This window comes from Hyperolius riggenbachi, chromosome 3 (assembly GCF_040937935.1).
Source record: "Hyperolius riggenbachi isolate aHypRig1 chromosome 3, aHypRig1.pri, whole genome shotgun sequence".
Lineage (NCBI taxonomy): Eukaryota > Metazoa > Chordata > Amphibia > Anura > Hyperoliidae > Hyperolius > Hyperolius riggenbachi.
The window spans coordinates 337,572,460-337,598,153 of NC_090648.1; the positions used below are offsets into that span (position 1 = coordinate 337,572,460).

Below are 25,694 nucleotides of genomic sequence, written 5' to 3' on the forward strand. Positions count from 1 at the left end.
GCGGAGTGAGCGGCTAGGTGTGTACCTCTGAGTAAGAAATGAAGGTTGGACAGGTTTTGTGGACAGATTTGTAGGTTAGACACAGTATCTTGAATCTGATTCTGGACTGCATAGGAAGCCAGTGGAAAGATTCAAGGAGGGGATCCACCGTGGTGGAGCGATGGGAGCAGTGGATAATTCTGGCTGCCGCATTCATGATGGACTGCAGTGGGGCTATTCGGGTCATAGGGAGACCAGACAGAAGGGCATTGCAGTAATCAAGACGGGAAATTATGAGGGCATGGAGGGGGAGTTTGGTGGTGGCAGAGTTCAGGAAAGGGCGAATCTTACAGATGTTACGAAGGTGGAAGTTGCAGGACTTTGTGAGGTTTTGGATGTGGGAAGTGAAGGAGAGTGCGGAGTCCAGAGCCCGCTGGCTTGAGAGGTAGGGCGAATGGTAGTGTGGTTAACAGTGACATGCACATCTGGGAGGTTCATGGATGGCCGGGGTGAGAAGATCATAAATTCCGTTTTCTCTAGATTTAGTTTCAGGAACCTAGCAGACATCCAGGAGGAGATGGCTGATAGGCAGAAGGAGACCTTGTCCATGGTAGTGGTGAATATGTCAGGGGTGTGGAGGTAGATCTGGGTGTCATCTGCATACAGATGATAGTTCAAACCCATGGAGGAGATAACCTTGCCAATTGAGGATGTGTATAGGGAGAACAGTAGGGGGCCAAGGACTGAGCCTTGGGGGACTCCCACTGAGAGGTGGCTGGGGGTGGACGAGGACTCATTGAAGGCGGTCATGAAGGAGCAGTTGGAGAGGTAGGATGTAAGCCAGGTCAGGGCGAGATCGTGAATGCCCATGAACTGGAGGGATTGGAGGAGTAGGGGATGATCTACTGTGTCAAAAGCTGCTGAAAGGTCAAGGAGGAGGAGAATGGAGTATTTACCTTCAGCTTTAGCTAAGGCTAGGTCATTGACCACTTAGGTGAGAGCAGTTTCGGTAGAGTGGGCAGGCCGAAATCCAGATTGCAGTGGGTCTAGCAGTGAGTTGGCATTGAGGTACTGGGTCAGGTGTTTGTGAACCAGACGCTCAATTAGTTTTGAGGCAAAGGGGAGAAGGGAGATAGGGCGTTAGTTGGAGGGTAGCGAGGGGTCGAGGGAGGGTTTCTTGAGCAGGGGTAGTACGGTGGCCTGCTTGAAGTCTGAGGGGAAGGTGCCTGTGGATAGGGAGAGGTTAAACAGGGTAGTGAGGACTGGGGCAAATTCCGTGAAGTGAGGCTGGAGTAAATCAGAAGGGATGGGGTCAAGGGGGGAAGTAGTGGTATGGGAAGTCTGCAGTAGGTGGTTTACTTCCTCGGTGGTAGTAGGAGTGAAGGAGGTGAGGGGAGGATAGGGTGGAGGAGGAGCTGGTTGGGAGGGGGTGGGAGGTGAAGATTGAAGATTGGATATTTCCAGACGGATGGAGACAATTTTGTTGGTGAAGTGGGTGGCTAAATCTGTGGCAGAGAGGGAGGAAATGGAGGGTGGTGGGGTGGGGGTATGGTAGGTTTAAGCAGGGAGTTTAAAGTGGGAAAAAGATGCCGGGGGTTGGAAGCTTGTGCTCCGATGAGCTTGGTAAAGTATTCCTGCTTTGGATGAACAAGGGCAGTGTGGAACTGCAGCAGGTTGGTCTTGTACTGTAGGAAATCCTGGTTAAGTTGAGTTTGCCTCCATTTCCATTCAGTGGTGCGTGTTTTCCTCTGGAGGTTGCGAGTATGGGTAGTGCACCAGGGCTGGGGGTTAGGGGGGGCGGTTGCGGCGGAATATTGGTGGAGCAGCTTTCTCTAGGGCTGATGAGAGAGTTTGGCGATAATGAGCTGCAGCAAGATTAGGTCAGGTTAGGGTGGGGAGAGCGGAGGAGAGGGCATGGAGGGGGTCAGCAAGGACGCTAGGGTTGAGCTTGCGTAGGTCTTGCTGCCATCGACCAGGTGGGTGGGCGGGTAGTTTGGAGGTGCCTTCCGTGAGGAGGTTGAAGGTGAGAAGGTGATGGTCTGAGGGTGGACAGGGTGCGATGTCAAGGTCTGCAATGGTGGTGGATTTAGTGAATATAAGGTAGAGAGTGTGACCTGGAGTGTGAGTGGGGGTGTTGGTGTGTTGTACTAGGCCAAGTGAATTGGCAATGGTGAGTATGGTCACAATGGAGTTCTGGGCTTCATCAATGGGAATATTGAAATCCCAGAGGATGATGGTGGGGAGGTCAGAGGAGAGGATGTGAGGGAGCCAGGAGGCAAGGTCATCGAGAAATTGTGAGGTGGAGCCCAGAGGGCGGTATAAGACCACAACAATGGCAAGAAGGGGGTGGTAGAGGGGATGGTGTGGGCCTTGAATTATGTGAATTGAAGGGAGGTAGGTGGGGTGAGGACACGGAAGGTGCAGGATGGGGAGAGGAGCAAACCCACCCCTCCCCCATTCCTGTTGTCTGGCCTGGGGGTGTGACTGAGGTGAAGCCCACCATAGGAGAGGGCAGCCTCTGCGGCAGAGTCAGAGGGAGTGAGCCATGTCTCAGTGAGTGTGAGGATGGTGAGGGATTTGGAGAGGAAGTGGTCGTGGACCGCTGTAAGTTTATTGCGGACGGATCTGGCATTCCAGAGACCGCAGGGTAGGGGGAGCATGTGTTTGTGGGTGGGATGGATGGAAATAAGGTTGGGGCGAGGATGGATGTTTATTTTATTTGTGGACAGAGGGCTGTAAAGTGTGTAAAGCAGGCGAGCTGGGGATGCTTGTCCGGCAGAAAGCTGTGGCCCAGGGTTAGGTGATATATCACCAGCTGCAAGTAAGAGTAGGAGGGAGAGAGTAAGCAAATGTGAATGGGATTTAAATGTTTGTGAGGTTTTGAACTGCTGGGCGGAGAGAGAGATTTCAGGAGAGCTAACAGTTCATGAGAAGCTGAGCAAGGTGAGGAAAGCAGAGCAGGTGAAATTAATATGGAGTGTGGTACACTGGAAGGATGCATGTAGCAATGAAGCTTGTAGATGTTTGCAGACAGGCAGAACGTAAGGAAAAGTGCAGTAAACATGGTAATGGTCTCTGATTATAACCAGGAAATTTTCAACCTCTAAACAGTTTATATGAGTATGCAGTTAGTACAAGCAAACCTGTGGAAATAAAGAAGCAGAGTCTACTTGGCTGTGCAACATATGTCCAGCAGTGGCACTTTTAGCAACAGCATTGGAGGCAGTTGTGGATGCAGAGTAGTTATTTCCAGCAGAGTCCTGTGGCTGTTGAATCCTGTTTGAATTCCTGGGAGAATTCTTGGTAAATTCTTGGTAAGTTGTAAAGCACTTTGTAATAAATGGCACTTAGGAATTAGATGGCACCAAATGACCTAGGCCACAAGTGACCAAGCTCCAGCGCTTAAATAGGTATGATAGCTGCCATGGTTGAATTGGAAGTGATTCTCAATTAGAAATTGTGAAAAACAGTTCAGCTGAGGATGGGAGTGGCTACCAAGAGCAGGCCTAGTAGGCCTGCAATAAATAATTTGTGCTCACTGGGCTGGAACACAAGGATTCACAAATGTAATATGGGAATTTACAAACACAGCTGAACTACTTAAATATATATTAAACAATCTTAGTAGCAATGTATGCAGCAATCGTACCAATTAAACGTGCAGATAATGATTGCAGTCAGAGATTGTAAAGCAGATTTTACAAGTGGAAGCAGCAATCATACCAATTAAACGTGCAGATAATGATTGCAGTCAGAGATTGTAAAGCAGACTTTGCAAGAGGAAGCAGCAATAGTATTGTATTGTATTGACTGTTATCTTGTTGATGTCTGCTTTTTGCTTTTAACAAAACATATTTGAGAATGAAATATTCCCCCCCTTTCCAAGAACAATTGAAATAGGTAATCATTGTCATCTGTCAGTGAATTTAATTGTGCGTCTGATCAGTGTCCAGTGATGTTAATGCTCTTTTATACGAGCAGCTGAAGGTGGTAAATTCACTGCCTATAAGCTTCTCTGCTGCACTGACTTGCACTTGCTAGCGCTCGATAGCGGCGGTAGGCGGTCCCGACCATGAGTCACATCTGAGTGCGCTTCAGCCATGCTCACACACGACATGTCATGGTTCTCAGCCACTGGCTATGACAACCGCGTGTCAAGTGATGACACATGTGGAGTTACAAATGCTGCCATTCAGCTACATTTTAATTGCCTCCAAAGGTGCTTGTGGGGGCATAGGGCCCACTGAACTGTCCAACAAGCATGCAGTTCAGCCTCCTGTATGAAAGAAGCTTTAAGCTGCCTGAGCTGGAAGATAGGAGACTGGATAGGCCAGTGCAGAGCATGATGTCCACCAACATAACTAAAGGCAAACTGAGCTGAGTTTAATTGAAAAGTAAAACTTCTGATAATATTTGTAAGACTAGACTTTTGCAACACTGTACAGAGTATATTGTCATATTGTTTTGTCACTTAACTGTTCCTCAGAGGGACTCATGAGCCCTAAAAAAGTCATATCTAAGTACGTATCATGTAGCGTACTGTATGTATCATAGTTTAGGGCCATTTTTAGAGTGTACCCAATTACGGTAGCTTATCTGTATGTTCTTGGGATGTGGGAGGAAACTGGAGTTCCCAGGGGAAACCCACATAGACACAGGAATTACATACAAACTCAGTGCAGATAGTGCTGCTTAGTGGCGTAGCAATCAGTATAGCAACCACAGCGTTGCTATGGGGCCCGCAGCAGCCCTACGTCACAGGGGGCCCGTAGCTGAGAGAGGGGACTTTTTTTAATATAATAATTATAAATAATGCTGGCCAGGACCCCCCCCCCCCCGATAATTATAACAGAGCGGGCCCCCCAGGCCCCCCCGGCCCCCCTCATTGCTAACTGGTGGCTGGTGTGAGGAGGGGGACTACTCACAGCAGCGCGCATGGATACTCCCTGACGGCCGGCCCGACTATTACTCTATAGTTCCGGCCAGCCATGCATTTTGTGGGGAAGTCTGCCGACAATCTGATTGCATTTTGTGGGGAAATCTGCTGACAATCTGGTTGAATTTTGTGGGGAAATCTGCCAACAATCTGGTTGCATTTAGTGGGGAAATCTGCCGACAATCTGGTTGCATTTTGTGGGGAAATCTGCCGACAATCTGGTTGCATTTTGTGGGGAAATCTGCTGACAATCTGGTTGCATTTTGTGGGGAAATCTGCCAACAATCTGGTTGCATTTTGTGGGGAAATCTGCCGACAATCTGGTTGCATTTTGTGGGTAAATCTGCCGACAATCTGGTTGCATTTTGTGGGGAAATCTGCCGACAATCTGGTTGCATTTTGTGGGGAAATCGCCCGACAATCTGGTTGCATTTTGTGGGGAAATCGCCCGACAATCTGGTTGCATTTTGTGGGGAAATCTGCTGACAATCTGGTTGCATTTTGTGGGGAAGTCTGCCGACAATCTGGTTGCATTTTGTGGGGAAATCTGCCGACAATCTTTTGTGGGGAAATCTGCCGACAATCCGGTTGCAATTTGTGGGGAAATCTGCCGACAATCTGGTTGCATTTTGTGGGGAAATCTGCCGACAATCTGGTTGCATTTTGTGGGGAAATCTTCAGACAATATGGTTGCATTTTGTGGGGAAATCTGCCGACAATCTGGTTGCATTTTGTGGGGAAATCTTCAGACAATCTGGTTGCATTTTGTGGGGAAATCTGCCGACAGATTTCCCCACAAAATGTTTGGGTGGGAGGTCCGAGGTCCGTGGAGTTGGAAGGTCGTGTGTGTGTGTGGGGGGCATAACATTTTTTTGCTATGGGGCCCAGTCATATCTAGCTATGCCCCTGGTGCTGCTATTTATTTATTAAAGTTATAAAAATAAATATAATGACAAATATGCTGTACATTACAGCTGTAAAATGGCACCTATAACTTCAAAACACAGCTTGGTATCAATATATTTATTTTTTACCCCCGGCCCCCCTCGTTGCTAACTGGTGGCTGGTGTGAGGAGGGGGACTACTCCCAGCAGCGCGCATGGATACTCCCTGACGGCCGGCCCAACTATTACTCTATAGTTCCGGCCAGCCATGCATTTTGTGGGGAAATCTGCTGACAATCTGGTTGAATTTTGTGGGGAAATCTGCCAACAATCTGGTTGCATTTTGTGGGGAAATCTGCCGACAATCTGGTTGCATTTTGTGGGGAAATCTGCCGACAATCTGGTTGCATTTTGTGGGGAAATCTGCCGACAATCTGGTTGCATTTTGTGGGTAAATCTGCCGACAATCTGGTTGCATTTTGTGGGGAAATCTGCCGACAATCTGGTTGCATTTTGTGGGGAAATCGCCCGACAATCTGGTTGCATTTTGTGGGGAAATCGCCCGACAATCTGGTTGCGTTTTGTGGGGAAGTCGCCCGACAATCTGGTTGCGTTTTGTGGGGAAGTCGCCCGACAATCTGGTTGCATTTTGTGGGGAAATCTGCTGACAATCTGGTTGCATTTTGTGGGGAAGTCTGCCGACAATCTGGTTGCATTTTGTGGGGAAATCTGCCGACAATCTTTTGTGGGGAAATCTGCCGACAATCCAGTTGCAATTTGTGGGGAAATCTGCCGACAATCTGGTTGCATTTTGTGGGGAAATCTGCCGACAATCTGGTTGCATTTTGTGGGGAAATCTTCATACAATATGGGAGGTCCGAGGTCCGTGGAGTTGGAAGGTCGTGTGTGTGTGGGGGGGGGGGGGGGCATAACATTTTTTTGCTATGGGGCCCAGTCATATCTAGCTATGCCCCTGGTGCTGCTATTTATTTATTAAAGTTATAAAAATAAATATTATGACAAATATGCTGTACATTACAGCTGTAAAATGGCACCTATAACTTCAAAACACAGCTTGGTATCAATATATTTATTTTTTACCCCCGGCCCCCCTCATTGCTAACTGGTGGCTGGTGTGAGGAGGGGGACTACTCCCAGCAGCGCGCATGGATACTCCCTGACGGCCGGCCCGACTATTACTCTATAGTTCCGGCCAGCCATGCATTTTGTGGGGAAGTCTGCCGACAATCTGATTGCATTTTGTGGGGAAATCTGCTGACAATCTGGTTGAATTTTGTGGGGAAATCTGCCGACAATCTTTTGTGGGGAAATCTGCCGACAATCCAGTTGCATTTTGTGGGGAAATCTGCCGACAATCTGGTTGCATTTTGTGGGGAAATCTGCCAACAATCTGGTTGCATTTTGTGGGGAAATCTGCCGACAATCTGGTTGCATTTTGTGGGTAAATCTGCCGACAATCTGGTTGCATTTTGTGGGGAAATCTGCCGACCATCTGGTTGCATTTTGTGGGGAAGTCGCCCGACAATCTGGTTGCATTTTGTGGGGAAATCTGCCGACAATCTTTTGTGGGGAAATCTGCCGACAATCCGGTTGCAATTTGTGGGGAAATCTGCCGACAATCTGGTTGCATTTTGTGGGGAAATCTGCCGACAATCTGGTTACATTTTGTGGGGAAATCTTCAGACAATATGGGAGGTCCGAGGTCCGTGGAGTTGGAAGGTCGTGTGTGTGTGTGGGGGGGGGGGGGGGGGGGCATAACATTTTTTTGCTATGGGGCCCAGTCATATCTAGCTATGCCCCTGGTGCTGCTATTTATTTATTAAAGTTATAAAAATAAATATTATGACAAATATGCTGTACATTACAGCTATAAAATGGCACCTATAACTTCAAAACACAGCTTGGTATCAATATATTTATTTTTAAGTCTTAGTTTACCTTTTCTTTTTCTTCACTATCTTTCCTTTTTTCCAAGTCTTCACTGCCGGATGTCTTTGACTGGTGAATGTTGACATTGCCTGATGTATTTTCTGTCATGTCAAGTAATTTCTTTCCTATTTCTATCACAGATATTGCTACTTCATATTCCTCCCATGAACGGAGCACCTAGAAATATTTCCCAACAATAAAAAAACATCATGAAAACGAACCACCTGTAGCTAGTTTATAGCTTGTTTTTATATGTGATTGTGATTACAGTGCAGAATTATTTTAAAAAAGAATTTAATGACGGATTTTTAAGTTATACCTTTTTTTTGTCCTTCAAAAGTTATCAGAAGCAAAACAGTGGTCTAACTTTCTCTTCAGTCAGCTCTGTGGCTAATGCCTGGTCATCAGCCTGAGCAATAGCTATCTTGACTAACAGATCCAAATACAACGGAGTCACCCAGAAGAGCAATAGACTTTGTCTGGGACAAGCTGCTTGTCTATGTTAGTGCAACAGGCACTGTAGAACAGCTTTCGTAATGCATATTTAAAGTGACCATGAACAGACCTAAAAAATGCAATACTGAACTTACCTGGGGCTTTCCCCAACCCCACCGACACACCAAAAACAAAGCTACCTAACATAAGTAGAGAAGTATATTTATTCTGGATTCACAGACGGTACCTCTGTGCATTGTCCATTCCTCTCCTCATTCCCCCCAGGTCACTTCAATCACTACATGAAAAATGTGACTTTTGGCTAAAGTCTCATTTTAAGACAGGAAGAGGCAGGCTTGCTATAATGTTTTACTGTAGTTTTGTTGCTACATCTTACGAGGTTACAGATTCATCCGAGTAGGGCTTATTAAGAAGAAGTTCAGAACAGGGAAAATTAAATGTCTACCACTTCAAATGCACACAACGGATTTTGCTTAAAGGACACATCCAAGGAAAAAAAAAGCAAAGCCGTGTGCAGGCGCAGAAGATGCCGACCTAGTAAGGTCGCCATCTTCAACAGAGAGGACTCGGGGACACTGGAGCTGCAGCGAGGGACAGATAGGCTGCCAGGGGATGGAGGAAGCCCCAGGTAAGTAGATCTTGTTTTTGTTTTTTTTTCTTCCTTGGACCTGTCCTTTAAAGGTTTTTTTTTCAACTTTAAATTTTTATTGAAAATATTTTTTACTGGTACATCCACTGAAAGAAAGTTGTAATGCAAAAATAAATAAATAAATAAATCCATAAAAGAAAAAAGGCATAGGTAACAAAGAATGCCACATTCCCTTATACTGCACAAACCGAAAACAGGTAACAAGAGAGGGGAGGGGGGGAGGGGGTGGGGGAAGGGAGGGGGGGGGGGGGTTGGGGGGTACAACATACAAAGCAGGTTTAACCTCCAAACTGCTATGCAAAGAAAATCAAGTAGACCAACAATCCCAAACATCTGCAAATCTAGTAGGTTTATTAGATAGGCCCGAGGTAAGGCATTCAAAAAGATGGATAATTTGAATTTTGCATATGATAAATGATCTGGGAGGAGGGGGGGACCTCCAGCTCTTAGCGCGCAAAGCCTGAGCTGCATTACAGACGTGACTGACAAAGGCACATTGATATTTGGTAAACCCAAGAGGAAATTGGTGGAATTGCGCAACCAGTGGATTCTTGTTACATTCCTTATCCAGCCCCTCAGAGATCAGGTGGAAGCATACCTCCCAAAATTCACTAACCACTGGGCAGGACCACTAGCCATGCAACTGATCACTCGCTAGGCCGCAGCCTTAAAAGCAAGCATCAGAATCTAACAGGCCCCAGGCGTGGAGCTTCTGGGGAGTTCTGTACCAATCATACAGGACCCTGTAAACCCTTTCTTTAACGCGGTTTAAAACCCTGACATAATATTCAATAAAAACATGTTTTCCTACTTTTTATATGGCATATGGTTATCATATTTTCATTTGTTGCATAAGTATTATTACATCAAAAAGGGATGGGCCAGCACCATGCAAAATAAGTTTTATATGCAATATATATGACAATGTCTCAATTAGAATGTGCTAGGGGAAACAAACTTCAAGAGTATTGCAGAAAAGAGAGAGGTGTCCCCATAAACAGCACCAGACTAATAATATTCCAAAAAATGTATATAAATCTTTATTATATTCCAAAAAAAACATCAATTATAAAAACGCTTAAAAAGTCACAACATGTGACCAACAGGGTCTCTCGATCCCATAAATCAATTAATAAAATATTACAATAACAGCTGGCATGAAGGACAATTAACAGGTACAATATGCGTAGTCGCCTCTTTAAATAATATATTAGTTGTGAATGTCATAAATTGGAAAATGCATAATCACAAACTAGTGAGAAAAAATAAAAATCTGAATGAGTCAAGTGTACAGACAATCAACATTGATAAAGTGCATAATGAACAACCATATTGTAAATAATTTATATACTCTGACTCTAACAAGTAATAGCAGGTAATGATAAAGTGCTTAGTGCAGAGTGAGAAGTGAAAGCCTCCTCTGAAGCGGGTTGAGCCCGCGTGGTGCACTAAGGCTGCCTCTCAGGTGCCTCTCCTTCCCCCCTGGCGTTCTGGACAGTGGATTCTCTTTCATATTATATATTCTGCGGAAGTTGCACATCTCTTACTTTTCACTTCTCACTCTGCACTAAGCACTTTATCATTACCTGCTATTACTTGTTAGAGTCAGAGTATATAAATTATTTACAATATGGTTGTTCATTATGCACTTTATCAATGTTGATTGTCTGTACACTTGACTCATTCAGATTTTTATTTTGTCTCACTAGTTTGTGATTATGCATTTTCCAATTTATGACATTCACAACTATTATATTATTTAAAGAGGCGACTACGCATATTGTACCTGTTAATTGTCCTTCATGCCGGCTGTTATTGTAATATTTTATTAATTGATTTATGGGATTGAGAGACCCTGTTGGTCACATGTTGTGACTTTTTAAGCGTTTTTATAATTGATGGTTTTTTTGGAATACAATACAGATTTATATACATTTTTTGGAATATTATTAGTCTGGTGCTGTTTATGGGGACACCTCTCTCTTTTCTGCAATACCCATAAGTATTATTATTCATTTAGAAATTACAGGTTCCCAAAAGTACAGTTTTTTGCTTTGTGAGCTGACTTTGCATTTTATAACTGGTTTTATTCATTATGTATTGAAGGCAGACATGCTTTGACTCTCTGTCTGTGTGGAGCTGCTTCTCCACAGTCAGAGAATGTGTCACATTCCTCACTTGATACATTTAAGTAAACACAAGATACCATAATCTACAACTTCGGATGCAACCACATTTCACTGCACTGAACTTTCAAGCTCTGTGTGTAACCCTTCGAATGCTGGTCTAATAAAAAAAATGCTAGTTGCATATAATATTCTGTAAATAATGTTTTAGAGCAAAGATGAAATGCTGGGTTATATTCCGCTTTAAGGTCACAGTTAGTAGAGGCTTTACTCATTGCCAGGAAGATAGAGTTCCATTCCTCCAATTCAGGAGTCAGATTCAACCTATCCTGCCATTTCAGCATGGCCGGGGTGATTGAGGGCAAGCGCTGATACCACAAGAAGGTGTAGAGGGTGGAGACCAGCCTTCTGGTGGTGGGGGGAAAGGGAAAACATTGGCGAGACCTCAGTGTTAAGATGTATTGGGTTCTCCTTTAAAAATGTAAATGCAAACCCACGAATTTGGAGGTATCTGAACAGCTCCAAAGATGGGAGAGAACATTTATCCTGAAGCTGTTGCCAGGAAATAAAGGAGACATCCACAAGGAGGTCCGAAAATTTGGTTACGGATCTAGAGTGCCATAGTGCTCAGGCCCCCATGTCGCATCCAGGAGGAAACTCCCTGTTGCAAAATAGGGAGACTCTAGTTGACCGCCAGTTTTTGAGAGATAGGCTACACGTAGGGACTTCCAAATATATAAAGTGTCCTGGATTGTGTGGGCTGAGGCAGGGATTGCAAATGAAGGTTGCGGAGTCCATATAAGTGAGGATATGGGCAATGGAGCAATAAGGGAAGCCTCTAAATCTACGCATCTAATGGAACCCGGAAAAGCTGACCACTGTATCATCTGGGCCATCCTAGATGCACAGAAGTACTGGAGAAGGATAGGAGCACTCATACCCCCGCTAGGTCTGTCTCTGGCCAGATAATGATACCTTATCCTGGGGGGGTTTCCACCCTATATAAACTTCACCATATGGGAATGCAATTTTTTTATGTCATTCAAAAGAATTCTGCATGGGAGTGAGAAAATGAGTTCTAGTATCTTGGTGAGCAGGGTCATTTTAATACACATACAATATAGCATTTATGCAGCCTGTAAGTGATAAAGAATAAGAAGCCCAGTCATCCAGGGCTTTGTGCAATTTGGACAGGAGAGAAGCATAGTTAGCTTTATAAAGTAGTGAATAGTGCAGTGTGAGAGTCACTCCAAGATATTTAAGGGCAGTTCGCTTAATCCTAAACCCAAAACTAGAGGCCAAGGCTAGCTGTTGCTCCTCCGTAAGACCAAACGCCATAGCTTCTGATTTTTTTAAATTGACATTAAAGCCTGAAATAGAGCAGCTACTGAAAAGATGGTATGGTCCACAAACAGCACGATATTAAAGTTGTTCCTACCTATGCCAATGCCCAGGACCTCAGAGGAACATCTAACCATTATGGCCAGGGGCTCAATACATCGAGCAAAGAGAAGAGGAGAGAAGGGGCACCCCTGCCTTGTGCCATACAGAGGGGTTTGTGTAAAGACTTCTAACACTTTTCAAATATTTCCTGCGTAGGCCAAATTACTGCAATACCAGTCTCTGGTATCTCCAGTCGACCCGGTCCCATATGCCCAATCAGACCGAGCATGCAACATATATTGTCTGTAGTTTGGCGGCCAGGTATAAATCCCTTCTCGTCCGGGGGCACCACCGAGGGAAGCACTCTGTTCAATCTGAGTGCCAAAATCTTGGAAACAATCTTAAAGGATACCTAAAGTGACATGTGACATGGTGAGATAGACGTGTATGTACAGTGCCAAGCACACAAATAACTATGCTGTGTTTGTTTTTTTCTTTCTCTGCCTGAAAGAGTTAAATATCAGGTATGTAAGTTGCTGACTCAGTCCTGACAGGATGTGACTACAGTGTGACCCTCACTGATAAGAAATTCCACTTGTTATCTCTTTCTTGTTCTCAGAAGCCATTTTCTGCCATGAAAGTGTTTTATAGTTGGAATTTCTTATCAGTGAGGGTCACACTGTAGTCACTTCCTGTCTTTAGTCACTTCAGTCAGGACTGAGTCAGCCACTTATATACTGTACCTGATATTTAACTCTTTCAGGCAGAGAAAGAAAAAAAGAAACACAGCATAGTTATTTGTGTGCTTGGCACTGTACATACACATGTCTATCTCATCATGTCACATGTCACTTCGGGTATCCTTTAATGTCTGTGTTACTAAGTGAGAAAGGTCCATAATTAGTAACCTCGGTGGGATTTCAGCCAGGCTTAGGGATTGCCACTACGGAAGCAGTGAGCATCTCCCAAAGGAAGTCATCTTTACCAGCTAATATCTTATTAAAAAGGGAGGCCAGCTCTGGGGAAAGAACTCTTCTGTACTCCTTATAGTAAGCCCCTGAGAAGCCATCGGGGCCCGAAGCCTAAACTAATTTCAGAGACTTGATCGTTTCAATTACCTTTTCTGTCGAAATTGATTCATTAAGCTTGGCCCTGGTAGAATCATTGATCTTAGGTATGGTGATTTCACCAAGGTAGGTAAGAATGTCAGATGCTGTGACCTTGGTTCTAATGGTAGTAGTGCCCTCATAGAAACCAGTGTAATATGATTTAAACTCCAGTAGTATGTGGGCAGGGTTATGTGTAAGCTGGCCATGTGAGGTCCTGATGGGATGTAACCTATTTGCAGCCAGCTTTTGCAAAGAATTTTTAACAGCCTAAAGCAATATTGAAACAAGAAAACAATATCACATTTATGTGAAACAAAATGAAGTAGCAGTCTGAAAATCAAAAAGTTAAAATAATGTCAAAAGAAACCACTAATTATTTATTTATTTATTGTATTTATAAAGCGCCAACATATTACGCAGCGCTGAACATTATCTACTTTTATACATTTTTATAGAACATAAAATGAATATATGTATATATATATATATATAAATTGGTTTGTTCATCCTGAAAAATAGCATGTAAATATTTTCTGACAGACTGGCACTTTTTTCACACTGCAGAACAAATAATAGCTAAATATAATGTCTTATTTATGATAAAAAGAAAACAACAGCAACTTTAATGAACACTCTGCATATGTTTAGCATATGCAAATTATGCAAACAGACTTGATCTCAATCAGCAAACCACACATCCACAAATCAATAAACAATGGGAATGAATGTCTATAGCAATAAAGCTATGATTAGGAAAAATTGAAACTGCAGATAACTGCTGTACTGAAAGTATTGTTTTTGCCCATAGCACATATTATTATAGCAAATATTTTAAATCATTATAAAACAAAGAATGAATAATAATTACCCTAACGCACGCACACACAAACACAGAGACACACGCACAGAGACACACGCACAAAGACACAAACTCAGAGACACAAACACAGAGACACGCACAGAGACACACGCACATAGACACGCACAGAGACACACGCACATAGACACAAATACAGAGACACAGACACAGAGACACACGCACAGAGACACAAACACAGAGACACACAAACACACACACAGCTGCCTAGTATCTCAATTTAAAGAAAAAAACAAATCTAAAGATCTTTAGGAAGTTGAGTTTGAGAATCTGACTGACTGGCTTCTATCCACCTCAGTGTGCCCCAGTTCTTACAACTAACAAGAAGCTGGGAAACTCAGCAGTATAACAATTCTTTCAGCAGAACTGCAGCCAAGATCAGGCCAAACAATAGGGAAAAGGGCAGATAAGAAATAAGAAACTAGAGATATGTTGAACAAAAGAAAAGGAACACAGGAACTCACAAAAATAGCAAAGCTGAGGTAAGACCAAGGACCTCTTTGCTCATGTACCTTGGGAGGCATACTCTGATCTTAGCTTTTATAGCTAGGTGCTGTCAGTTTCAGCACTGGAGTTGTCAGCACTTTTCAGTACAGTGTCAGCAGAAGCAACTTTTAATTTCTCTTCCGTATCTTAGCACCTTCCCCCACCCTCTACCATAACTCCTCAACAAAAGTTGCTATTCCTCCTTCATACTAGAGATGATCAATGAGATGTAAATATTTCCACGGTTATGTACATTTTTATGCAAATGTATGCAGCTTGAATGGACCAATCAAGTCCCACCCAGGTTTAAATTGATTGGTCCATTTTCATGCTGCATATATTTGTATAAAAATGTACATACATTTGCATAAACTTGGAAATATTTGCATCTCATTGATCCTCCATTAGTAAACTCCAATGTAAATCCATCGTATGTAATATACTAATTCATGTCTTAGTAATATGTTGTATGTAGCCCAAACATGAAATACTACTTTGCCTCCTAGTCCTAGTGATATCCCCCAACATAACCCTCTTCACATCAGCACAACTTACAATTCCCCCTCCCCATGTCCTAGTGATCTCCTCCAGCATAACTCTCTCCACTTCAGCATAAGTTACTATTCTCCTTCCAAAACCCAATAATCTACCCCAACATGGCCCCATCTACTCCAGCATAAGGTAGTATTACCCCTCCATGTCCTAGGAATCCCCATCAACATAGAAGACACTGCCCCTCCCCCCCTTAAGAGTAAGTTATCATTTCTTCTCCATGCTTAGGAATCCACCCCCCCCCCTCCCCCAACATAAGGTCAGATTTAATTTCAACTGGAGTTGTGCCCTGAATTGTTTGTGGCACGTGCAGGGTTGGTGATGGTACAGTAAGCATAAAGAGAGAAAAAGCATATAGTTTAGGTACAGCAACACTACAGTACTGTACAATAGAATATACATAAAGCAGTCATATAACCCATAAACAGTGAATGTAAGAGAAGTCTGAGTACTATGTGAGTGGAGCTGCCATGTATCAGTGGCGCTCAACTGCTCACAGCAATCCAGATGCCTCTCAGTGTGTCCAGAGATAGAGGGAACGAGAGAGAGAAACAGGGAAAAAGAAAAAGAGAGAGAAGACTGAGAGAGAGAAAAAGACAGAGAGAAGAATGTGAGCGAGAGGACAGAGAGAAAAATGTGAGAGAGAGAAAAACAGAGAGAGAGAGAAGACAGAAAGAAAAAGAGAGACAAAGAGAGAGAGAGGAGAGACAGAAGGAGACACAGAGGAAAGAGAGACAGGAGAAAGAGAGACAGAGAGAGATACAGGGCCATATGCAATTCATTTTTTCACCTGAGTTTTCTCCTAGGTGGTAATTTTTTATCTTCGATTTAAAATAACTTTCCAGCAATTTTCAACTAAAATAATACCAAAAAGTAGGTGAAAAAGTGCTATCAAAATTATTTTGAGTGTTTTCTTGCTTTCTGGTGGCTTAAAAGGCATTTTATAGACAAGTTTAAAATTATCACCTAGGAGAAAACTCAAGAGAAAAAGGGAATTGCATATGGGCCACAGTGAGAAAGGGAGAGATGTACAAAGAGAGATACTATTCTAAAATACTATTCTCCCACCATGAGCTAGCAACCTAAATTTGTATTCCATAAACAAAAAGGAAACAAAAACCAATTTTCAACGATCCCCCTACCCTAGTGGAATCCAATGTACAGTACTTTATTTGGATATTTTTGTATATCAATCCTATTGTGCCGCACTGTCCACAGACGGATTAGTACAACTGCATAATCTTGTAATAGTTTCCCTCGCCATCCTGGCACTGCATGCTATAATCTGCCACAACTATAGTTTCTTAGAGCTATAACTTCCCACACAACACGCCTTTCAGTTTTCCTTTTCCTTTCAGCTGTTTACATTACAATGTGCATAATAGCTTTAATGTGACGCCATTCCCAAATGCATTTCAGGTCCATTTTACACTGTAGCGGCGCTATTCATTATACTTTCCTAACAATCTCATTACACCATACATCAATGAACTGCCACAGCAAACACAATATTGTTTGCTGTGCACTCTCCTTCATACATTTCTAAAGAGATGAAAAATATCACTGCCATTAGGCCATGTCTTTTGATCTAGCTTTAAGCAGGACAATTACAAAGCATTTCCTCAGCACCTGAACAATTAGGTGCCTGTACAGCTCGGAATGTTTATGGAAGACTGAGGAGTATTCTTTGAATCAACATGAAATGCTTGATAATAGCTCAGCCATAACCAGATCACATTATACTTTCCTTTATTTATTACTGCTAATATAGAAAAGTACATTAGCACATTGTTGTGTAGCTATCAGACAGATAATTGCATTGTGTTCTGCAAAACAAGCTACTGAAACTATAATTGTGATATTTGGCAAGCACTTGCTTGCAGGCAAACTTAGTAAGAAGTTGTTATGTTTTAGCTTTTTGATGTTCGTATATAAAATGGAATTTAAGGCAAACCTATACCAATCCTCATAACACGGTGTAAAACAAGTAAACCCCCTGGGTAAAAACTAATGTAACAGAGGTATCTGAAATACTCACCCTTTATCTTTCAATCCCTGGGATTCTACTGCTGGTTACACTACTCTAGCTTAACGTGGAAAACCAACCAGAGATGAACACAAACTCTTTTTAGAATGTATTGTTTTTTTCGGATCATAAGATGTACTTTTTCTCCCCCAATCAGGCAGGGAGTCAGTGTGTCTTATGGTCCGAATATGACTCTTTGAAGTTATACCAATGCCAACATGGCAGCAGCCGAGCTGTGCAAGCAGGAGAGGAGAGCTGGGGAGAGATCTGCACTGGTACACTAGAACTCCGCTCTCCAACAGGCACTGGACGCACTGCCTACCTTGGCTAATCAGGCAGGGGTGCTGCCAATCATGGCTGCCCCACTGGTTCCTTTGCTAACGCATGAAGGTCCATCATCCCTGCACTACACCTGTAACTGGCCCAAAAATGGAACTGTGGTCTCAAGCGACCATTGGCACCATAGACAAGAACAGCAATTGAAGTTGCAGGTATAGTGTGGGGATGACGGAGCTTCTTTATGTGATGACTCTCCGCTGGGGGTTCTGCCAAACAAGGCCGTCCACTGGTTCTTTCACTAATGTAAGAAGCTCCTTCATCCCCGCACTAAACTTGTAACTTCAATTGCTATTCTTCAACTGGTGCCAATGATCGGCAACTTCTTTACGTGATGACACTGCACAGCTCCGGTGACTGAGATGGAGGAAGGACAGATAAGCCACTTCTGGAACGGACTATAAACTTTAGAACAGATTATATTAATGTTATTGCCCAGGGTTTCAAAAGAAAACTGCTGCTTATCACAATAATCAGAACACTTGGGGATATGGCCCAACACAGAAAGACTCTTGGGGATATGGCCCAAATCTTTTTCCTGTTTTCCACTAACTTCTCAATTGTGGAATAATAATTCTTGCCATGAACTTCTATGTCAATCCACTTACATGGGTTTTCCTGCGCATGTAAGGAGTGGTCAAGTCAAGTTCAGATGTTTTCACAAGGAGATTATCTAAAAGCTGTTATCTAGATCATTTGAATTAAGGCTTAGTTCACACATAGTCTGTACATTTCCGGTTTAGTCCAGTCCTGTCAGTTTTGCCTGACAGGCTAGGACACCCATAAAAAAATAAAATAAAAAATAAAAAAAAAGATACAAAACAGACAGGACTGGACAGGAAATATACACCTTTAATGTGTAAACCAAGCCATAGAAAACTCATACAAAACTGATGCCAACTGAGAGGAGTTGACACTTTATCGGTGAACAGAGCCTAAAGCATATCTGAGGTGAAAATCTTTCAGTAAATCATTTTATCAGTTGTCTCCAGAATGCCATCCAAAGGAGGACTGTGTCCTCTGATCCCCTGCTCGGCTCCATTCATCTGCTAATTGGCCCAGACTAGGCCCAGATTCCCCCTCTGGGTCGGGACCTTTTAACCGTATTCAGTAACCACCTTGCATGCGCAGTTTGGGTTGTTATGCCATGTGCATGCACAGTTTATCCTGCAAGACACTGTGGCCACACTCCTGGCAGCATCCTCATTGTGGCACACACTCACAGCAGTGCATGTGAAGCTGGCCGAAATGTAATGGCCCGAACTGTGCATGTGAGGGGACTACTAGTTCCAGGGCAAAGGTCCCAACCCAGGGATGGGTCGGGCCTAGTCTGGGACGATTTGCAAATGACCGGAGCTGTGCGGGGGGAAACAGAGGATGCAAGTCCTCATCTGGATGCAGGGGCGCCTCTGGCCATTTTTTCACTCCAGGTAAAGAAACCTGTGGGCCCCCCACCCTTCTCCATGAAAATATTTGCAATGCGGCAGCTTTTCACCAGAAAATAATCATAGTACAGTAGTGGTTCAGTGCAATACTACGACCACCACTATACCACTGTGTCCAATTGCAAAAATGTACTGCTTGATTGTACTTTTGGTACATTTTTGCCATGGATTGATTGAAATTTTGATCGATGTGGTGGTTGATAATGGCCATATTTGATCATTTTGAAAGAATCTGTCTGTAAAACTGAAAGCATGTGTTGACAGCTATAGGCTAGGGTTACTGATAACAAGACTGGGTGATTCAATTGTAAGGGTAAGATTGGGGGGGGGGGGGTAAAGTAGAAAGTAACAAGGAACATTTATAATTACTTTTCTCCTGGCGGACTTAGTGCTGACTTGCTCAGTAGACAGTAGCAGTGTCAGGGAGTCTTGCCCAAGGTCTCCTACTGAATAGGTGCTGGCTTACTGAGTAGAAAGAAGCATAGATTTGAACCCAGGTTGCCTGTGCCAGAGGCAGAGCCCTTAACAATTACACTATCCAGAGAGAGGAGGAAAAGACAGCCAGCACTAGGGGAAGTGGGGGAAACAAAGGTGAATGAGGGAGAGAGGAGGAGTGGAGAGACTGAGAATAGCCTGGCATGGAGCAGAGAGCTTATCTGTATTGCAGCCACATAACACAGAGGCTACTTGCCTGTAATGTGACTCCTGTCCTGCCAATCTCTCACACAAGCTGCAGCAGCCCACATGGAGTCTAGGGACTGTCGAAAACTTTTCAACCTGTGTAATACCTTATCTAGCTGACCACATGCAGTCTTTACAATGATGAGAAAGTAGACAGAGTTTTTTTCTAAGGACACTGTAGGAGGCAAGCCTCTCTTCTGCATCATGCTGTGTACATTTACCAGCTTTCCATCAAATTGTACATTTATTTCCCTCAACCAGCCTAGTGCTTCACATTACCTTATACACTGTACCAGCAGCCTGGGGGAAAATCTCCCTCCTTCCTCCTGGCTAGTCCTTTCTGGAATGCACACAAAGACACCATCCTCCTCTTCTTTTCAAGTCATAAGGAGGGGCGGGCAGGACAGGAGTCACACAGACACACTATAGATCCCGAGATAACACTAACATTAGGGATTGCCATACAAAGTGTTGTAGACAAAGGGTTTGTAGATTCCTTATTTGAGGCTGAGCAGCAAAGGCTTTCATTAGAACTTTTTATCTCCGTTCCCTAAGTTTTCAGTCTCTAAGGACAGGAAAAATAAACTTTTTTTCCCTCAAAGCGCCCTGCCATAAATCTGCGCTCTAGGCAATTAGCTTATCAGCTGGTCTCTAGAGGCGTCTGTCTGGATGGCATTCTGGAGACACATGAGTAAACTATTTACCGAAGGATTTTCACCTGGGATATCTCATGCATGTGACCTTGCACTGCTTTGCAACCCATTATCACATGTGTTGCCATATTTTTCCACAATAAACCAAATGAAATGGGACAGTCTTTCAAAGCGTATGGAAGTACGGGCAGCAGTGTGATAGTGCTCTCCACTACAATGTAATGTACTGGTGTGAATGTCAGAAATAGCTTTCTATGCAATGTTGTATGTTCTTGCCAACTGTATGCCATAGCCTGAGCAAGCCTTTCAGAAGGGTAAAGCTAGATGGGGCACTCCTCTGACCTGTTCCCTCAAAAGCTATGAGAGTAGTGGATAACACGTGTTGGGCATTCTTAGGACAACAAATGCAAGGTCTGTAGGATGCAACTCACAAACAAGTGAATTTTATCCTTGAAAGGCTGTACACATTACTGTGAGCAGAGTTACAGTTTAAGATTGATGATTATACCTGCACTGCTGGGAGCTGTAAGCTTCCATACAGAAGGATTCCGTTGTCTTCGTGCTGGGGGAATGGTGCCAATTTATAAAAAATTCCTCTTACATAAGACAGCGCAAATAGTAGCGACTGCAGTGAGCCATGACAACCCATCAAACTTCAGATTACTCTAGGGAGATCAGTAAGTTAGCACAGTATGTTTGCTACCCTTTGTTTTGTGAAATAATCCTGGATCTATACTCCTATAGACTCGCCCAGATTTTCCAGCAGCAGAAGAGAATAGATCATGGATTAGCCAGAGCAGATTATTTAATACGCTAATCCGTTAATCATACACAACATTTACACAAGCTGAAAAAAAGGGTCACGGCTTGGAAATAATGATATGTTCAATTATCGGAAGCACATACATAAGCACAGAAATGTCTTGCTTTTTCATGTCATCCAAAAATAGAAATAATAAGTATTCTCTTGATTGTCATGCTGGATGCATCTAAATAAGTACCTTGGCTACATAGTACACGATGCAGGCTGTCATGTGCAGAACGCCCTCTGTTACTCCAGCCTGTTTTCTCTGCCAGGTGCTGCTGGGGATTTCTTGTAGAACTGCCAAGCATTTAATTAGGATCTGAAAACATGAACAAAAATGTGAAGTACACATTATAATATTAACTATTGTATTGCCAAAAAAAAAAGAATACTTTCCATTGGAATTTTCATCTTCCGTTCCATAAACCTTACATAATGATGATACAAATTGAATGTAATGAAATAGACACTTTATTCACCAGATACCCACATACTCTTGTGATTTGGAGTGATTGTTAATCGGATCTGATTTGTCACTGCTTAAAGCGGACCTGAACTCAGAACTTCCTCTCTGCTCTAAAAGATAAGCAACAGTGTAATACCCTTTAAAGAGAAACACTTTCTTTTTGACAGCTGATACAAATCCTGCAATAAATCTTCAGCGTGTCTGCTTCCTGTTTCATGGAAGCAGACATAGGGTTCAAATCCTGTGTTTAGAAATTGGCTGCTCTGTAGAGGAAGCCAGCTGACGCAGCTGAGAGATCAAAACACAGTTGTGATTAGTCACAGATAAGGGGAAATTAGACAGGCTGAACTATATAAATTCATACACAGTGCTTTTCTCTATGTTTTCCTTCTTACCTGTACAAGAGTTCAGGTCCACCTAAGCTAGCAGTTAATGTAAGATGAACCCTCTGAAAAATGCAACTTATATAATACACAGATAGCTGAAACAAGAGTAAAAGTCATCATGATCACCTTTTATAGATTAGTATCTTGCAGCGCCTCCAGAGTATACTAAGGCCATGGTGATTTATATATATATATATATATATATTTATTTTGTATATATTACAGTGGAATGACAGTGTAAGTGCTGTATTCCTTATTCAGTTCTATAAATCCCAATCTGCATCACCTACTCATGGATTTACTCTAAAAGATCAAAATGGAAACAAAGGTTTGTGCCTGTAAATAGTTAGGCTAGCTAGTCAGGATATACTAAATATGAATGGTTAATCAGCAGCATACCGTTTCTCCATATTAGCCATCAGCTAAAATCCCACTCCAGGCACAAACGTTTTCCAAGTCCTGTGTAGATACTAATTGGCAGGGCTTATCTTTATTAGTGCAGAAGCTGCTCAATTAGCCAATGTTAAGTAAGATGGTAAGATACCTGGACACTGGGCACTTCCTGCACCGTGGTCAATGAACTCATCGAAACAATTGGACAAGCATCATACAATATATAATTGGGTACATTCTTAATAATACCAAATAGAATGTGTTAGGGGAAGTATTAAAGCAATTTGGAGACAAACGCATCCCCAAAAAGCAGCACCAGACTAGTATAAGGTAATAATTATTACAAAATCTTTATTGAAAAAGAGAATACAGATAAAATAAATTAAAAATTACCTAGCTAGTGTTAGGGCACGGTGAAGGCAATTACATCAATAAAACAACAAGTCAATTCCCATTGTAGAAATGACTCCCTTCAAACAGCCCAATAGAAAGTGTTAGATTGCACCACCAAATAATCTAATTAAAGCGCAACAGTACTAACCCTATTGGAAATAATCCACCACCAAGGATGATATTCCTAAAAGTAAAGTGCAAAATGCAAACAATAAAGTACACAGGATTATTGCCAATATAAATAATCAAACATGACAGTGCGCAATGCAGATAAGTCAGCAACAGTGGTGCCCAAAAAAGAAGGAAAGGTGGCGGGGAAAGGTGCTTCCGTGCAAGAGGAGGGGAAGAGAGTCAGGATCACCATGCTATTAAGCCTTGGTGTACATCGCAAGTGCCCAAGTTTCTGACTTCTCTGCATGGCTCACTGTCATATTTAATTTTTCATATTGGCAATAGAGATGTCGCGAACCTCCGATTTTTGGTTCGCGAACCTTCGCGGAAGGTTCGGTTCGCGGAAAAGTTCGTGAACCGCATTATACTTCAGTGGGGATGCGAACTTTGAAAAATAGAAAAATTTATGCTGGCCACAAAAGTGATGGAAAACATGTTTCAAGGGGTCTAACACCTGGAGGGGGGCATGGCGAAGTGGGATACATGCCCAAAGACCCGGGGAAAAATCTGGATGTGACGCAAAGCAGCGTTTTAAGGGCAGAAATTACATTGAATGCTAAATTGCAGGCCTAAAGTGCTTTCAAACATCTTGAATGTGTATACATCAATCAGGGAGTGTAATTAGAGTTCTGCTTCACACTGACGCACCAAACTCACTGTGTAATGCACCAAAAACAGCTGTTTGCGTAGTGACGGCCGTGCTGGACTGGTGCGCACCGTGGCGAGAGTGTAGGCCGTGGTGGTTTTCAAGCCCATATGGTCGCCGGGCTGTGGTAGCTCAATGATATAACAACAGTGAGTGTCCAGCTGATCAAATTTGGTCTGTCCACAATGAAGCAACGACCTTATTATCTTCTTGTATGTAGGTAGGCATAAGTAGGTGTCCCAGTAGTTAGCTAGGCATAGGTAGGAGTCCCAGTATAGGTAGGTAGGCATAGGTAGGAGTCCTAGTATAGGTAGGTAGGCATAGGTAGGAGTCCCAGTATAGGTAGGTAGGCATAGGTAGGTCCCCTAGTATAGGTAGGTAGGTAGGTGTCCCCGTATAGGTAAGTAGGTGCCCCAGTAGTTAGGTAGGCATAGGTAGGTGTCCCAGTATGAATTGTTAGGCAGGGCCTGGCTGGCACAGTAATAACAATTACCAAGGTCCAGCTGCAACAGATAGGGCTGTATAATGTCAGTGAGCAACACAAACAAACAAAAAAAACATAAGGAAAACATTATCTCTCAAAAGAGCTGTTGAGGGGTGCTATTTTAGCAATAACAATCAGCCAGGAGCAAGCCAAGACCAAGAGCCTAACTAATCTTTCCCTAGGAGAACAAGTCTGCAGCAGCTGTCCCTAGTCTGTCTCTAGCAGGCACATGAGTGAGTGTAATGGCTGGCAAACCTGCCTTATATAAGGGGTGGTGGGGCTCCAGGGCTTAGTGTAGCCTGAATGGCTACAATGTGCCTGCTGACTGTGATGCAGAGGGTTAAAGTTGACCCTCATAGTGCATTATGGGGTGAATCGAACTTCCGCAAAAGTTCGCTTGGTCCAGGCGAACGCGAACCCCCAAAGTTCGCCTGGAACCGTTCGCTACATCTCTAATTGGCAATCATCCTGTGTACTTTATTGTTTGCATTTTGCACTTTACTATTAGGAATATCGAGAAGTCGAAGAACCCTGGGTAACCTCCTCCTCAGGCTTTGCACTGCCTGAGTCGCCGGTGCTCAACTCTCCTGTGGGTCACCACTCCACTCACGGCAAATATTCATCAATAAGGAGACGGCACTCAACTGGCTTCAAAACTTGCGTTTATCGAATCATTCAGCAATTACACTTTTATTATTAGGAATATCGCCCTTGTTATTGGATTATTTCCAATAGGGTTAGTAGGGATGAACAATGAGATGAAAATATTTCTGAGTTGATGCAGGATTATGTAAATATTTATGTAAATATATGCAGCTTGAAAACGGACCAATCAAGTCCCAACCAGGTTAAAACTGATTGGTCCATTTTCAAGCTGCATATATTTGCATAAAAATCTAAAACTAGAATATCTGTGATTTTATTTTCTAATAGTGGCTATATCTGGTGCCCTTTTTACCGCATTCTTTTTTTACTTGTACAATTTTTGGGGAATAAAGGAGAAAACCCATGAAAACATGGTGATATTTTAACTACTCAATGTAGATAGCTTCCCTGGAACAAGCATAAGCGAGCATCATAGGATGCAAAACAGCTAATTTGCTATTGTGTCTTTGCCCTGCACCCACCTCTGTGTCACCTACATTATTTGTTGCAAATGACATGGGTGGTGTCTTTTGCATTGTGCATAGGAACACAGAAATGAATAAGTTATTCTTTTGGATGGTGTCCTTCTTTATTTTCATGTGGCTGGATTTATAAATCCTCAATGCAGATAGCATCCTGTCAGGGACTTACCTCAGGGATCCCGCGATGCTGCCGTCTCCGCTGGGAGTCATGCGGACTCTGGCACTTCCGGGTCCGCGCCGTCCTCATGCGCGCACAGCAACCCCAGCGTCCATGGCAACAGGGGTGTGCGCGCGC

At 43.1% G+C, this 25,694-nt stretch overlaps 1 protein-coding gene across 1 annotated transcript in view; it reads right to left on the reverse strand.

Moving 5' to 3' along the window:
- Positions 1-25,694, reverse strand: part of CFAP54 (cilia and flagella associated protein 54) — a 528,182-nt gene that overhangs the window by 343,183 nt on the left and 159,305 nt on the right. The window contains exons 29-30 of the mRNA XM_068273664.1: positions 21,530-21,652; positions 7,759-7,926 (exon numbers count right to left, since the gene is read on the reverse strand). Of these exons, the coding sequence (XP_068129765.1) occupies positions 7,759-7,926; positions 21,530-21,652 (291 nt within the window). The remainder of the gene's footprint in view (positions 1-7,758; positions 7,927-21,529; positions 21,653-25,694) is intronic.